Source organism: Odocoileus virginianus, chromosome 4 (genome assembly GCF_023699985.2).
Source record: "Odocoileus virginianus isolate 20LAN1187 ecotype Illinois chromosome 4, Ovbor_1.2, whole genome shotgun sequence".
NCBI classification, from domain to species: Eukaryota; Metazoa; Chordata; class Mammalia; order Artiodactyla; family Cervidae; genus Odocoileus; species Odocoileus virginianus.
This window is the reverse complement of record NC_069677.1, coordinates 80,327,169-80,341,314: the sequence shown is the minus strand read 5'-3', so window position 1 is coordinate 80,341,314 and position 14,146 is coordinate 80,327,169. Positions and strand designations below refer to the sequence as shown.

The following is a 14,146-nucleotide window of genomic DNA, read 5'->3' as shown; positions in this document are numbered from 1 at the left end:
AAAAAAAAATAAAGTGAAAAAAAAAAAAAAAGGAGAAAAAACAAAAAATAAAGAAAAAGCACTTCTGCCTTTCAAGAGCTGTGACACAGAAATGAAATCAGCATACCCCGTGTACCTGACTCGTGGCTGTTGCCTGTCTTTTCAAGTACTCGAGGTAGGCCTGGGATTAAGCGGCCTGGAATCTCATGTCATTGAGCAGGGACCCTCCTGACCTGCTCCTGGGTGGGGTGTTGGGTGGTGCCCAGGCCTGGCAATGCTTCCTTGAGCCTCACGCTGAGACTTTGCTCTTTCCCCCGGCCAGGCTGACAGTGGGCATTGACCCTGCTCTGGCTCCCTGATAGAGAGGTGTTCACAGGCAGCTGCATCAGCCATCGCCCCTCACTTGCTACTGCAAAACAGTGGGGTGGGAAGCACCCCTACCCTTTGGGATGGTCAAGCCTCTGGGGACTTTGTCGGCTCATGCAGGACAGGAGTGGGCAGGGCTGGAGGGAAGGGCTCCCAGATAAACAGAACCCGGAGTGCCTGTGTAAACACTGGGGTATAAAGGAGTCTTCTCGGCCAACTCGACATGTCCTCTGAGCGGTCGGGTCCCCAGAGCCCGTCTGTGACCATGGAGGCCAGAACATTCTGGCTACTGGTGGTGGTGGTCCTGGCCTTGGGGTCCTCCAGCTCGAGCGGGCAGTATGTGGGCCTGTGTGAGTACCCCTCTGACCCCCTCCCAGTGGGTGGCAGGGAGGAGGAGGGGCTGGGTGGCAAGTGGGGGTACAGGACATGGAAAAGCGAGGCTGGGGGATTTCTACGGGCTTGAGGAAACTGACCAAGCTCCTTAATTTAATGATTGCAACTCTGGCCACCTGATGCAAGGAGCCGACTCATTGGAAAAGATGATCATGATGCTGGGAAAGACTGAAGGCAATGGAAAGGGGGTGGCAAAGGATGAAATGGTTAGATAGTATCGCCAACTCAAAGGACTAGATAACTCAAAGGAGGTGAGTTTGTGCAAACTCCAGGAGATAGTGGAGAACAGAGGAGGCTGGTGGGCTACAGTCCATGGGGATGCAAAGAGTCAGACAGGACTCAGTGACTGAAAAACAGTGACAAACTTACCAGACACACACATTTTCTCTCAGCAGTCCTACAAACTGGGTCTTGCTGTCCCCATTTTGCAGACAAGGAAACTGAGGTTCAGAGAGTTAATAACTGAGTCTACTGGTCAGTGTAGAAAGCAGGATGGGAATCCTGGTAGCCACACCAAGCCTACCCTCCCACTGCCTTCCTTGCTGGAGACTTCTGAATTAACACTATATGTCTTTCTACATTATTCTGGCACATTTGCAAAACACAAAGAAAAGACAAATGAAAACAGCCACTTCCAGAACCTTTTCAATACCTACAGTTTTCATTTAGCCATTGAATTATAATCCCAGGTAGGGCATGGCTGTTCCATTAACTGGATTTTGCAGAAATTAAAGTGTGGCTTTTATCAGGTTCTGAGTGGTCTCAAACTTGGCAGCCATCGAATCACTTGGAAGCTTTTAAATCTCAAAGCCCAGTAGGATGTGCCAACTACATCAGAATGTCTCTGGGTGGGAGCAGGTATCACTGGTCCTGACCCCAACGTGAGCAAAGTTTGGGAACCAGTGGAGTAAGGAATTACAAATTGGCAAGCCCTAGAAGAGGATTCTAGGTTCCCTGTGAATTCTATTTTCCTAAGGAAAAATCTGGTTAAGGAATGAGGCACAGTGGACTCTTGCTGAGCTTCTGACATGAAGACTTATCTGAAAAGTGAATCGTAGAGACTCATAGGTATGTGTCAAGGGAAGTAGGGAGAGGCAGAAAATAGCCCACATTGCGGTTTTCTCACTTGAATGCCTACCTTCTATTATGCTATTCATTTTTAAGAGGGAAGTTCTGTTGATCAAACACTGAAGGGGAACTTTGTTTCCGGGTTCAGGGGACCCTGGATTCCTGTGGGTACCTGCCAACTGGCAGGAACCCAGGCTCTACAGGTGCCAGGAGCACCCAAATGAGAAAGACGCTGGGCAGCCGGCCAGATCTTTCACAAAACATTTCTCCTGAAATATTTGTGGGGAAAGAGGGCCCTGGAGCAGCAGGTGTTGGGGGAGGGGAGGGGTTGTATCCTATGAACTGGGTGCTGGGGGGAGGGAGCGGACTTGTAAATGCGGCCGGTGGACCAACCCCAAGCCAGAGAGGGCTCTCTGACCCGGCTTTGTGTGGGCCAGCGGCGAACCAGTGTGCGGTGCCGGCCAAGGACAGGGTGGACTGCGGCTACCCCGAGGTCACCCCCGAGCAGTGCAACAACCGCGGCTGCTGCTTCGACTCCAGCATCCACGGGGTGCCCTGGTGCTTCAAGCCCCTGCAGGAAGCAGGTGAGCCAGATGGAACGCACGAGGCCCTTCGGGCCCCGGGAAGCTGCACACACCTGGGCCCTGGGTGGGACCCCTATGCCATAGCTGTCTGCTGGGCAAGTGGGGGCTCCCAGGTGGCGCCAGTGGTAAAGAACCCGCCTGCTGATGCAGGAGACACAAGACACGTGGGTTCAATCCCTGGGTGGGGAGGATCCCCTGGAGGAGGGTGTGGCAACCCACTCCAGTTTTCTTGCCTGGAAAATCCCACAGACAGAGGAGCCTGGTGGGCTGCAGTCCACGGGGTCACAAAGAGTCGGACACAGCTGATCACGCATGCACCTAGTTTTTCATTATTTCAGAAAGATGTTCAAAGTCAAGGCCTTATGTAGAGGAAAATAGTTTAAAAGCTACCCTGGAGAAAAGTGGATAATACATGGGTTTGGAAACCCAGGCTGACTTTCAAGGCCGTTTTCAGCAAGCACCCCACTCAGAGCCTTGGCCATTTGTGATCTGTGATGTGCTCTCTGTCTGGACATGGAGTCCTGGCACGTCTCCCCACCCCGCTGCCCCACTCCTGCCCCCACCACGACGGGCTCCCCCCTCCCTCGCTGGGGCAGAGGGGTGCAGGGTGGCTCCTGGGGGACCCTGCTCATGTCAGGAGCAGATGGCAGGGCACTCGGTGCTCTGCTGTCCTGGCTGCATCCCCCACGCCCCATCCCCCCATCTCCACCCCCGTGGAGGCTGCCTTGAGCCGTCTGGAGCCCAGGTGCCAGCTCACCTTCTAAGAGGCACGTACTAAGTAAGGCCCCTTCCTGGAATCGGCACAGTGGGGCGGGGTGGGGGCGGGCACGCGTGCCCTTTGTCCCTGGGGAATGACAAAGGCACCGGCACTCCAGCCAGCCCCTCCGCCTCCCTAATCAGTTCCGGGGGTGGGGGGCTACCCGTTGCCCAGGGCTCCTCCCCTTCCCGCAAACCCGGGCAGAGGTCCAGATCAGGCTCTGGGCCCGGTGGGGAGTCACCCCTGTGCTGATCATCCCCCCCTCCACCCGCTCCTCAGCCCGAGACGAAACGTCTTTGAATTCTAGCAGTGGCCCTGTCTGGCCCAGCCTGTCTCAGGCTCCATTTGTCCTGACCCCTTGGGTACCCCTGGGGTATGTGGCTGTTCTCCCAGAATGTTGGGACTCGACCCTTCCCCAGGGACTTGGCAGGGAGATAGCACACACCACTGACCTTGGAGCCGGTCTGGACCTGGAGAAGCCAGGCAGCGGTGGCCAGGGACCACACAACTCAGGGTGACGCTTGTCTGTGCTTCATTTCCAGAATGCACCTTCTGAAGCCACGTGGCTGCCCGACACCCAGGGAGGGGACCTCCGCACTTGGGTACCCTGCCCGCCCACTCAGTACTCATCCCTCTGCTTCCCTCACACTGCTCCTGGCCAGGCCTGAACCTAATGCCTGGGGCCTGATGTCTTAAAGAATAAAGCTCCCCTGCTCAGCATGAGGACAGGTCTTCATTCCTAAGACTTGATGCCGCTGTGTTTTATTTCTGCCAAGTCACTCTCTCCCTTCTCAGCCTTTGATCAATGGGGGGTGGGTGCAGTGTCTTAGCATCACCCAGCAGAGGGTTTGCCCTAGGCCTGGGGAGCAGGGAAGGACCCCAAAGTAGCTCCCTAGAGGTGAGGATGCTGCAAACCTGAGACCTAGTGTGACAGGACAGAGAGCATCACTTAGACACTTAAAAGGTTTCTCACCTTCTAAGCATCACTTAGAATGGTGTTGAGAAATACCATTTCTAATGTAAGTTCCCCCAAAAAAGTTATTAATGATTTTCATGGTAAAGAAAGAGCCAATAAATCCATTTTACCAATTGACACTTTTTTAATATGTCTTTGCAAGTCAAGTTTAGCATCTGTGACATGTTGGCCTTCTTTTGCTATTTTTCCTCTGAAAACGGATGCAGTTTTGATACATGAACAACGTGTCACCAAGAGGGCTCTTGAAGTCTTAGCCATCCCCAGATGGAAAGTCGTTTCCCCCACTCTCGGAGACACTCAGCTCTCCCGGGACACCAGGAGCGTGTCCACACCATCAGACCTGAGCACCTGCTCTCCAGGCCACACGGCCGACTCCCCTGATGCTACTGAGGGCTGTTTCTGCTGCTCGGGGGCCAGGAAGTAGTGTGGCCCCTGAAGGCAGTGCTTCTGGGTCTGAGCCACCCTTCCCACTGGGAAGGAGACACTGGCTCCTTTTCAAAACAAAAGGCTTCATTTTTAGCCTTGCACTTGGGGCCAGGTCTGTAGAGTGAGAGCTTGTGTGTGTCCTAGAAGGGAGAGGTTAATACCCTTGTTGTAGAATAAGCAACTCATCCCGAAGCCCTTTGAGGGGGCACCACCCAGAGCCCACCCAGGGGCGGCCTGCCTGTTTCACTGGGATGTGTCGAGTGAGGTCTGGTTGGAGGACCAAGAGCTGCCCTGATGTGGCACGCGATTCCCCACATGGGAGCCCCCCAGCTGGTCCCCAGCCCTCTCACACCCTCCACCCCAAGAAAAGGACTGTGTCCCATCCATCATCTCCGATGGCCCTGAGTCAGCATCTCTTCCTGGCACGAACCACTCCCCCGCCTCAATTTGTCCACAGATTCCCAACAGCACCTCACCCATAGGTCCCTGCTCACCCCTAACCCCAAGAGGACAGGGCCCTCAGCGTACAGCCCTGCAGGGTAAGGAGGGAGGGGTCACAGGGGGCAATTCCCTTCCCCACCACAGCCAAGGCCCCTGCACCCGCCCTCCTGGATGGAGCCCACTGGAGCCACCGTCTCCCCACTGACACTTCTGCCACTGCCCACCTGGCGCTCCTGTGGTCAGCTCAGAGCCACTGCCTCTGCGTCAAGGCCTCCAACACCATCAAGGGGAGGGGTCCTCGCCCCCCACCTCAGCCCCCAGACGGCAGCTTCTGTTTGCTCGCTGCTTGTTCAGGGTCCTGTCTGGAGAATGTGTTTCCTGGGAAACTTGGGGAGACCCCAGGCCAGAGTTGGATGCTGGAGCAACCTTCATCCCTGCCAGGAGACCTGGTCACAGGTGGGAGGATAGGGAGATGGAGCCTCAACCTTTCGTCCTGGGGCCCACACATCTCTCCCCAAACTTCACTCTGTTGTTCCTGCAAAGGTCAGAGGGGTCATCACGCAAGTCGGGCATCTGGGGTCCCGGTCGGCGTGAACACTCGCCCCTCCCCATAGCCAGCACTTCTCAACTGGCTCAAACAGCAGATGTGGATCAGAGTCACCTGAGGAGTTTCCAAGAATCTCAGAGTCTGGAGGTGAAATCAGGGTCTCCAGGGCAGCTCACAACTTCAGTGATGTCCAGCCAGGCAGAGAGAAGCTGGACACGTCCATCTGTGCAGGGCCAGCACTTGATAATGGAAGCCAAGAGTGTTGTGAGGGTCTGTGACACCAGGAAGGACAAGATCCCCAGAGAGGGGCCTGACCAGGCAGACTCAGATCGTCTTTGAGACCGTCACTCTCCAGTCAAAATGAAATACACAAGCAAAGCCAGTGGCTCACTTGTCCTCCAAGCCAAGATAACCGCAGACTTGTGGGGACCTGGACAGGCTACTTCTTATATAATTACATATCATTACTGAGTTAGGGCACTCACTTCAGTCCCGTGCCTCACCCTAGCCACACAGGGCGGACGCTGTGGCTGCAGTAGTCTCATAAGTGTGTTCACAGACCACCGACATCAGGCCAGACCGCTCTGACCGCGATGGAGCAGGACACAGGGAAGCCTAGGTCCCCATCCTTCCAACCTGGTCCTAACCACAGTGACCAGTGGCCCCCTCTGCTGGCTGACCTGAGTGACTGCAGCTTCCTGCAATCCCAGCTTCAGCCTGTTTCCAAGTCACTCACTTTCCAAATGGGACTTACCAAGAGGCCTGGTGACCTGACCACCTCGCCTCCAGACAGCATGGGATCTTGAGCAGAGCTGACTCCCAGTTTCCATCAGTTGAGCAAAACTTCATCTTCGCAGGAAACTTGGAGTTTTTTTTTCTCATTCTCCTTTTCCTTGCAGTTAAGTCTAACCCTGGCCGTGGTGCTCCATTTCCCGCTTCCTGAGATGTCCTCTAGTCCCAGGGGGTGGGGGAGCAAAGGAGGCGGGGGTCTCATGGAAGCGTCTGGTGCCCTATATCCCTAAAAAAAAAAAAAACGCTGAAAAGGCGGCTCAGTCTCCTTTAGGGCACACGGCTGCAATGCTGTGGGGCTCCACACACTTGACTTCATTCAGCCCCCACAGCAGCCTGTGAAGTACAATCTTTATCTCCGTTTTTACAAGCGAACAAGCAGAGGCACAGAGCGGTTAGGTCAGGAGCCCAAGGTCACACAGCCCTGGAGGGAGATCTCCAGGGTCTGCAGGCACTTCCCCATCCCAGCAGCTCTGAGCTCTCAGAGGGGGCTCCTTCTTGGTTCTCAGGCCAGGCATTGGGTGGGGTAGCTTCTGGGCGGTGGGTAGAAGAGGTGCTTCCCTGTCCAGGTTAGTAAGTAGCAATGGCTGGGTGGCTGCTGCGTGTCCTGCCAAAGAGAGCTGGAAGTAGCCCCTGGAACCTGCAGGTTCGAGAAGGGTCTTGGAGGGTGTCCCTCTGGGACCCTGCCTCCGTGTGTGCCAGGCCAGGGGAGAGGGGGAGGCTTATAGAAGTCCACATCACCCTGCCCAGTGTGGGAGCCCAGACCCCAGCAAGCCCCAGCTTACTCGGCAGGGAACTGGACGGAATTCACCCCAAAATGCCTGAGTGGGAGCTTTAAGTTCAGCCATAGAGAAAACTCAAGTCACTGATGTACACAGTGCAAATGTATTTTGTGTGCACCACATTTTGTGTGTCTGCCTGAAGTGTGTGGCTGCCCCTCGTTTCAGCCTCTGGACAGACACTCAAAGGGTCTGCGTGGGGTCCGGCATCTCACAGTGACATCTCGGGTGGGAGGAGTTTGGAAGGGTGTGGCTCCCAGGCATGCTCTGTGTTGGGGGCAGGGTGGTTCCGCCTTTATCCTTCCCCCTGGCGTGGACATCTCACGCTGCAGCCAGCTGGAAGTTGCTGGCTGACACCCAGACGGATCTGTAAAGATAATCAAAGCTAATAAGATGATCAAGCACTTGGCATGCCGCAGACACCCATCAAGTACTGGAGATTTGCTAAGTCCTTGAAAGTCCATGTGGTGTGGGGGGTGGGTACTGCCATCCGTTTTTTATTTTTTCAGAAGAGGAAGCTTTCACGGAGCTCTTTAGTAATTTAATCAGGCATCCACAGCCAGGAGGCAGCCTGTGAGGATACACTGTGGCTGAATCATATCACCTCCCACTGGTCACTCCGGTCGATTCCATTTTATAAATGGCAATAGATTTCTCATAGGTGGCGCTAGTGGTCAACAACCAGGCTTCTGATGCAGGAGAGGTGAGAGATGTGGGTTCGAACCCTGGGTCAAGAAGATTAAGATCCCCTGGAGGAGGGCATGGCCACCCCCTCCAGGATTCTTGCCTGGATACTTCTGTGGACAGAGGAGCCTGGCAGGCTACTCCATAGGGTTGCAAAGAGTCTGACACCCCTGAAGCAACTAAGCACAAGGAAATTAAATTGTTAATATGTTTACAAGCTTGTGTAAAGAAAGGTCTATAACAATTGGCTAGGTTTAAAAAGGAAACACTGATGGGGAATTTCCTGGAGGTCCAGTGGTTAGGGCTCAGAGCTTCCACTGCAGGGGGTAACAATGCAGGCAAAAGAAAGAAAAAGGAAACATTGAAATGCTGGGAAAACTTGAACAATTATCCTAATTACAGACTTGCAAGGACCCAGAAGAACATCCTGCCGAGCCCTGCTCAGTCCTTGAGTTCTTTGTGACCTGGTGGGGGTCTCCCAGAGGTGGGTGGTCTTCCTCGGCTCCGGACACTAGATGTCAATTAAGTACAGAGAGTGCTAACCAATTTTAAAATTCTGGGAGGAGAGGTACTGCAATGTGGACTGGGCACTTTTCTTTTAGATTTATCTTTACTTTACCAGTGAGAAAACGAGAGAATTTTGCTCAAGGACACAGCCTTGCTAAGACTCAGACTCAAAGTGTGCTGGTGTTTTCCTGGGCTGCGTGTAATTTGATCATCACTGGTGGATTTCACGCCCCCTGGGCCCTCGACTGACACTAACTGTCCAGGCTCCAAATGGCCTAGACACCACCCACTAAACCTTCCTACCTCCCGGCCAGTGCACATCTAAAATTTGAAGCCACCAGTGGCTCACGGTAGGTTCAAATAATGAATTGGGTCCCATAGGATCCAGGGATCACTCTGATATCAAATACCTTCCTCATTGATTAATGATGCACATTTGTGGAACCTTCCAGAAACCATGGGATGAGCGCTTTGACTTGCCCAGGAGAACCTGGACCCGCTGCCTTGCTGCTGGTGGAAAAGGGAAAGCAACATCAGGCTTATTCCACCCCCAGCATACACAGTGGCCATTAATCTTGCTTATTATTAACACTACTTGTGATGTTCACAAGCTTTTCTCCTCCTCTTGCGTCAGTGCGGTTGGTCTGTGAGAGCGTTGCTCCGACATGTCTTATTGGGCAATGACTCCTTCAGTATTATTCCAAAATATGTCGACTATTCACTGGAATTCATCACTCTGATTCTTGAACGCTCAGAGGCACAGAGGAGGGTTTTGCAGGTTCAGGTGATCAATGCATTTCACCAGGAAAGTCTGCAAGGGAGGAGAGTGGGTGATGCCGGAAGCCCCAGATCCCGCTGTGAGTCTGACACCAACAAGTGGAGCAGGAAGGACTCGGGGAGGTGGGGGGACAGAGCCTCAGCCAAGTTCAGACAAGGTTTCCAACAGGTGGATCCCTAAACCAAGCTGCCCCTTAGCAGAAAACTGCATGGGGAGGAATGGCCAGGTTGGTAGAGGCCTGGGGGAGGTGTCCTGGTGTGGGTGCCCTGGGGCTAGAGGCAGGATGTGGGTGCTGGGAGAGGCTGCCTTGGAAGCACCATGAGAGTGGGGGTCACGCGTGGGGTCTGCAGTCCCACCTCCAGGGAACCCGTTTCACATTGCACCTTCCCTTCTGCTTGAATTTCCAGAAGAGCTTCTGTGGTTTAGATTGTAGGTTGTAAGGATATAAGTATAAGGTTGTTTTCCTACTTCTCAGATCTATTGAAACGTGGATGCTATGGTAAAAACAACCACAGTGGGGATCAGAAGGGACATGGCTGCCTGGATTCTGGAGCAGTCCGAGGATGGCATGAGTGCTGTACCTTCTGGTCTGATTTGGATTAGGGGATGGGAAGCCTGTGTGAGGAGGGTCTTTCTGAGAGTGATGAGGGGCAGGGTGATCACCAGCCATCTGGTGGGCAGCTCTGGTTTCCTTGAGGGGTTGTGCTTGGGACAGTGTGGGGATGAGATGACTAACTTTCATCTCATTTGTTCAAAGACGTGTGTAGAATATTGGTGAATGAGATATCCAATAAAGATCATCTTGGAAGGAGTGGAAAGTGGCGGGGATTCTGGTGCGGAAGTGCGGGTGGCTTGGGAACAGAGGACGGCATCTAGAGACAGAGAAACCTGCGCAGAGAGAAAAAGTGGGGGCTCCAGGTCCTCAGTGTGGCTTCTCTGTGTCCTGTCCCCTCACACACACCTGCAAGGGAAACCCAGTCCTCCCCATCATGGCCACACTCGGGTGAGGATCGCAGAGTGACACCTGGCCCTAGGACCAACCTGAACCCCAGTGCTGACCCCTGGGGGGCCCTGACAGTGTAAAGACCCTCAACGCTGACTCCTGGTTACGTTCACCCATCATCTTCTTGTTGTTCAGTCGCTGTGTCCAACTCTTTTTGACCCCCGGACTGTAGCCTGTCAGGCTCCTCTCTCCTTTGGATTTCCCAGGCAAGAATATTGGAGTGGGTTGCCATTTCCTCCTCCAGGGGATCTTCCCAACCCAGGGATTGAACCTGCATCTCCTAGCAGAGACTGGGAGAAGTTTCATGTGGGTGTGGGGGCAGACTCCTCCAGGCCACTTCCTATGACTGGACCGGCTCTTTGCTATCAGCTCTTCAATGTCTTCTTCTGAAGGAGGGAGTGCGATGCAGGGGTCAGGAGTCCTGGGTCCCCTGCTAGACTGTCACCATCTGAATCCTGCCTCCACCATTTGCCTTGGGACACTTGTCTCATCTCTCAGCCTCAGTTCCCTGGCCTGTGAAATGGGTTGGCCATAGTTTTCTGGCCCCAAGGATGGCTGAGAAATGAGATCACACATGAAAGCCACCTGACCCTGCATTAGCACTTTGCCTATCGAGTGGGGCTGGCATATCTCCTCCCTCACTCTCACTTTCCTTCCCAACTTCATCCATCATAACACCTTCCAGAGGAACTGTTTCATTAAGAGAGAGGGCAGTGCAAGGTACAGAAAATTCCCCACAGCCTCCACCAGCCCCAGGCCCGATTCTCCCCGCAGGTCTGCGAGCTGCTGCTATCAAAAGGAAAGAGAAGCGAGAAACAGGAAAATCTGAAAATAACGATGGTTTATTTTGATTTATGTCACATTTTCATAAATGGCATCTAATTTCAGAAAACAAAGCTCAAGTCTGCAAAAAATGCACGTACAAATCATCTAAGGAGATAATTCTACAGAGATATACAAAGCAGGCCCAGGGTCTATAAGGTTGAGTTAGAAAGCTCACACCCTAGGGTCTGCTCGGGTCCCTGTTCCATCAGAGGGAAACAGCCAAGGAGTCAGGTACCCAAGGGAGCCACTGTTACTTTAAAATATATATATTTATATACACGTATGTATAGACGTCGTTCTCATCTACAAGAGTGCACACCTCTGCCAGGATTTCCTAAAGCTACGTGGCTATGTCAAGGCAAGGTTATCCACACAGCATTATAAAAACCAGAGATTACATAATTACATGTTAGATATACAGATATATGCACATCTTTACACAATGATTGAAAGTGTTATTTGCATTGACTCTTGCTTTGGAAGGAAGAGCAAAGGAAAAAAGGTAACATAGCTACTCCTCGAGTAAAAGGCAGCAGTTCAGATTCAGCTCTGAGCAGGTATTAAACCACTCTGTCTGCAGAGAAAAAAAATCTTGGGGAAGGGGGTCAGCTACATGAGCTAATTTTTTCAACATACACATTCTATGGAGAAACCCACCTCCGGTCATGCCCCTCCCCAGGGAGCATTTGATGAGAGAGACAGAAAACTTCTAGTGTGGGGTGAGTGTTTCATATCATTAGCAATTTGGATGATAGAACCTTTTGCTGTCATTTTGCACTGGCCAAGGACTTGGAATGAGATTTTTGTGATGAATCTTGGGCAGCCTGTGTTCCCAAGGTCATGGAAAAGAGTCCCCTAAGGTCCATGATGTCAGAATTGTGGGGGGGAAAGTAGATATAAAAACAAAGTATCTGCCATAGCCACTGGAGTACTCTCAATGAAACCAACTGTGGTGCCTTTCAGACTAGGTTGCACCTAGGATGTCCAGGAACCCATGAATGTAGGGCTCTCAACCTTGACCCAGGTGCCCACGACTCTCAGCCTATCCCTTCGAGACCTGATCCATTCCATCCAGCTGGAGAGGGCAAGTTCTGGGATCCCCAAGAGGGCAGGTGAGTTTGGTAACTTCTCCCCTTGGAATGAGTGAGCCTGCTGTTTCCTCCGCCCCAGCAGAGACCTGCTTGGCAAACACTGTTTTCTTGGAAGCTCCACAGTGCTGATTCAGGGCTGTGCTGACTGGACCACTGCCTACCACTGCCTCATGGCAGGTGAAATGAAAGCAAGACTTCCTGAACACTCCTTCAAGGAGACACCCTGGGGGGCTTGAGTAGTGGCCCCCAAGCAGATCAGGGACTGTCACACCTCACCGCCTGGCCATGCCTCAGCATCTCTGCCCCAGCTCACCTTGGCCCTGCTGCAGGTGAGGGATGACCTCCATCCTGCAGAGGTACCAGCAGGTGGCTTCCAAGTTCCCCAGGACCAGATGTCCTAGCATCAGTGAACATAGGAAGTACCATTTAACTGTACGCAGAATCAGGACCACAGTTAAATGCACGCGCCAGGTACACTCCGAAGGCACCCACGGGTGACTAGCAGGGTTCTCGCTCACGTTTATCTAGACACCCCAAGCAGAGGGCGTGGGCTGTGGAGAGAGAACTTCGGCTGACTGTTGCTGTTTTCTGCTTTGCTCTTTTCCACCTGTGTGGCTTGGGCTCGGGCTGTTTCCAACATTTGGTTAAAACCATGAGCCCCAGGGAGAAATTCACATGTACTTGTGGCCCCATCATCGGTTTGAGGGTGTCTCCCTGGGAACGGGGAGTGGACTGGGTGGGTCTGGCCCTCCCACTGTATACTCACAGCCCATCATCCCTCCCAAAGTGGGGCCCAGACCTGGTTGGCAGGCTCTGTCCGGCCTGTGAGCAGATGAGGACACACTTCTGTGCTTCTGTCCTTTCTCTGCAGCTTTATATCTTGGAAAAGCCCTGAGGCTGTGCCCCTCCCATGATGACCACTAGGCTGGCTGGAAGGTGGTAGCTAGTGTACTTGGGGCACTTTCTCCTCTGATGTTAAGGGACTATTTTAAGAACAGGGAGGTGTCAGGGGCTCTAAGTCTGACTTGCATTCACTTGAGTCATCTGTAGAAACCTGGCTTCCTTGGCCACTGTTACAGGCCACAGAACGCCTGTTTGAAGACTGACTCCAGCTTGATGCATTCAGAGATAACAAAAAAGAAGCTAATGCTAAACCCTCATTTCCTCAAAGATGGGAAGAAAAAGTGGGGGAGGATATGTAACAGCTGTCAGAAAACCTGGGCTGAGCCTCAGAAGGACATGCCTGAATGCTTCAACTTCATGCCGACTTCCTGCCCAGAAAGCGGGATTTTCAGCCCAGGCTGAATGGAGTCTGAAGGTGAGAAAAGCGGACTCCCCAGGGAGGGTGTGGGGCTCCCCCATTTCTGGTCCCAGAGGGACCCCCAACAGGGACCTTAGAAACACCTGTTTTTGCAGAAGGCGATTGTCTCCGGGGCATTTCCCTGAGGCAGGAGGTCAAATGCAGGGACCGGAAGGACCAGACCTTAATGGAAGCTGCAAAGAAGGGTGGGATCCTAGGGCAGCAGGGGTGCAGAGAGGAAGCAGAGGGAGGCTCTCAAGCCTGCCCCACTCCAGGGAGCTCTCCAGTGTCCGCATACAGTCTCCGGTCACTTAGCAGGAATGCAGGGGCCACCCATCCTGGGACTTGCCTGGCTCCATCCTCTGTGACCCCAAGGAGAGAGGCAAGCCCATGATGACAATGAGCCCTAAACATGCTTCCCTGGAAAGTGTGGCTCTGGGTGTATTTACCGACCGAAACCAGGGAACTGAGCAACAGCCTACACCAGCTCCCGTGGTCCCTGTCCCCTGGGACCGTCGCCAGGGAGGCACATGTGGTCCCTGTGAATCTGGGCTGTCGGCACTTTCTAAAGCCCTGGCTCACATTAACAAGGCGGGAGGGATGGGTGAGGAGGCTGGAACACAGAGGAGAGAAACAGAACTTTAAGACAGTTCAACATGAAACACGAAAGTTACTGAGAGAAAGGAGGCTATTTACAATCAGGCGTTAGACCGGAACACTGAGGAATGAACCAGAACCTCTGCTGGACGTCAGCAAGGATAATTCCAAATACAAACAGAGACCCCTCCTCTTTACCGAGTCAGATCCAAGCCCAGTATTTTGAGTCTGAAGCATTTAACACTGAACACAAGTA

The 14,146-nt window shown here is 53.0% G+C and overlaps 1 protein-coding gene across 1 annotated transcript; it reads left to right on the top strand.

Annotated features, from left to right (window-relative positions):
* Positions 1–525: 525 nt before the first annotated feature.
* On the top strand, positions 526–3,890 carry TFF3 (trefoil factor 3). The gene is made up of 3 exons (XM_020875072.2): positions 526–695; positions 2,244–2,390; positions 3,690–3,890. Exons 1-3 carry the CDS (start codon positions 569–571, stop codon positions 3,701–3,703), a joined length of 288 nt encoding a protein of 95 aa, XP_020730731.2. The 5' UTR covers positions 526–568; the 3' UTR covers positions 3,704–3,890.
* Positions 3,891–14,146: the final 10,256 nt, after the last annotated feature.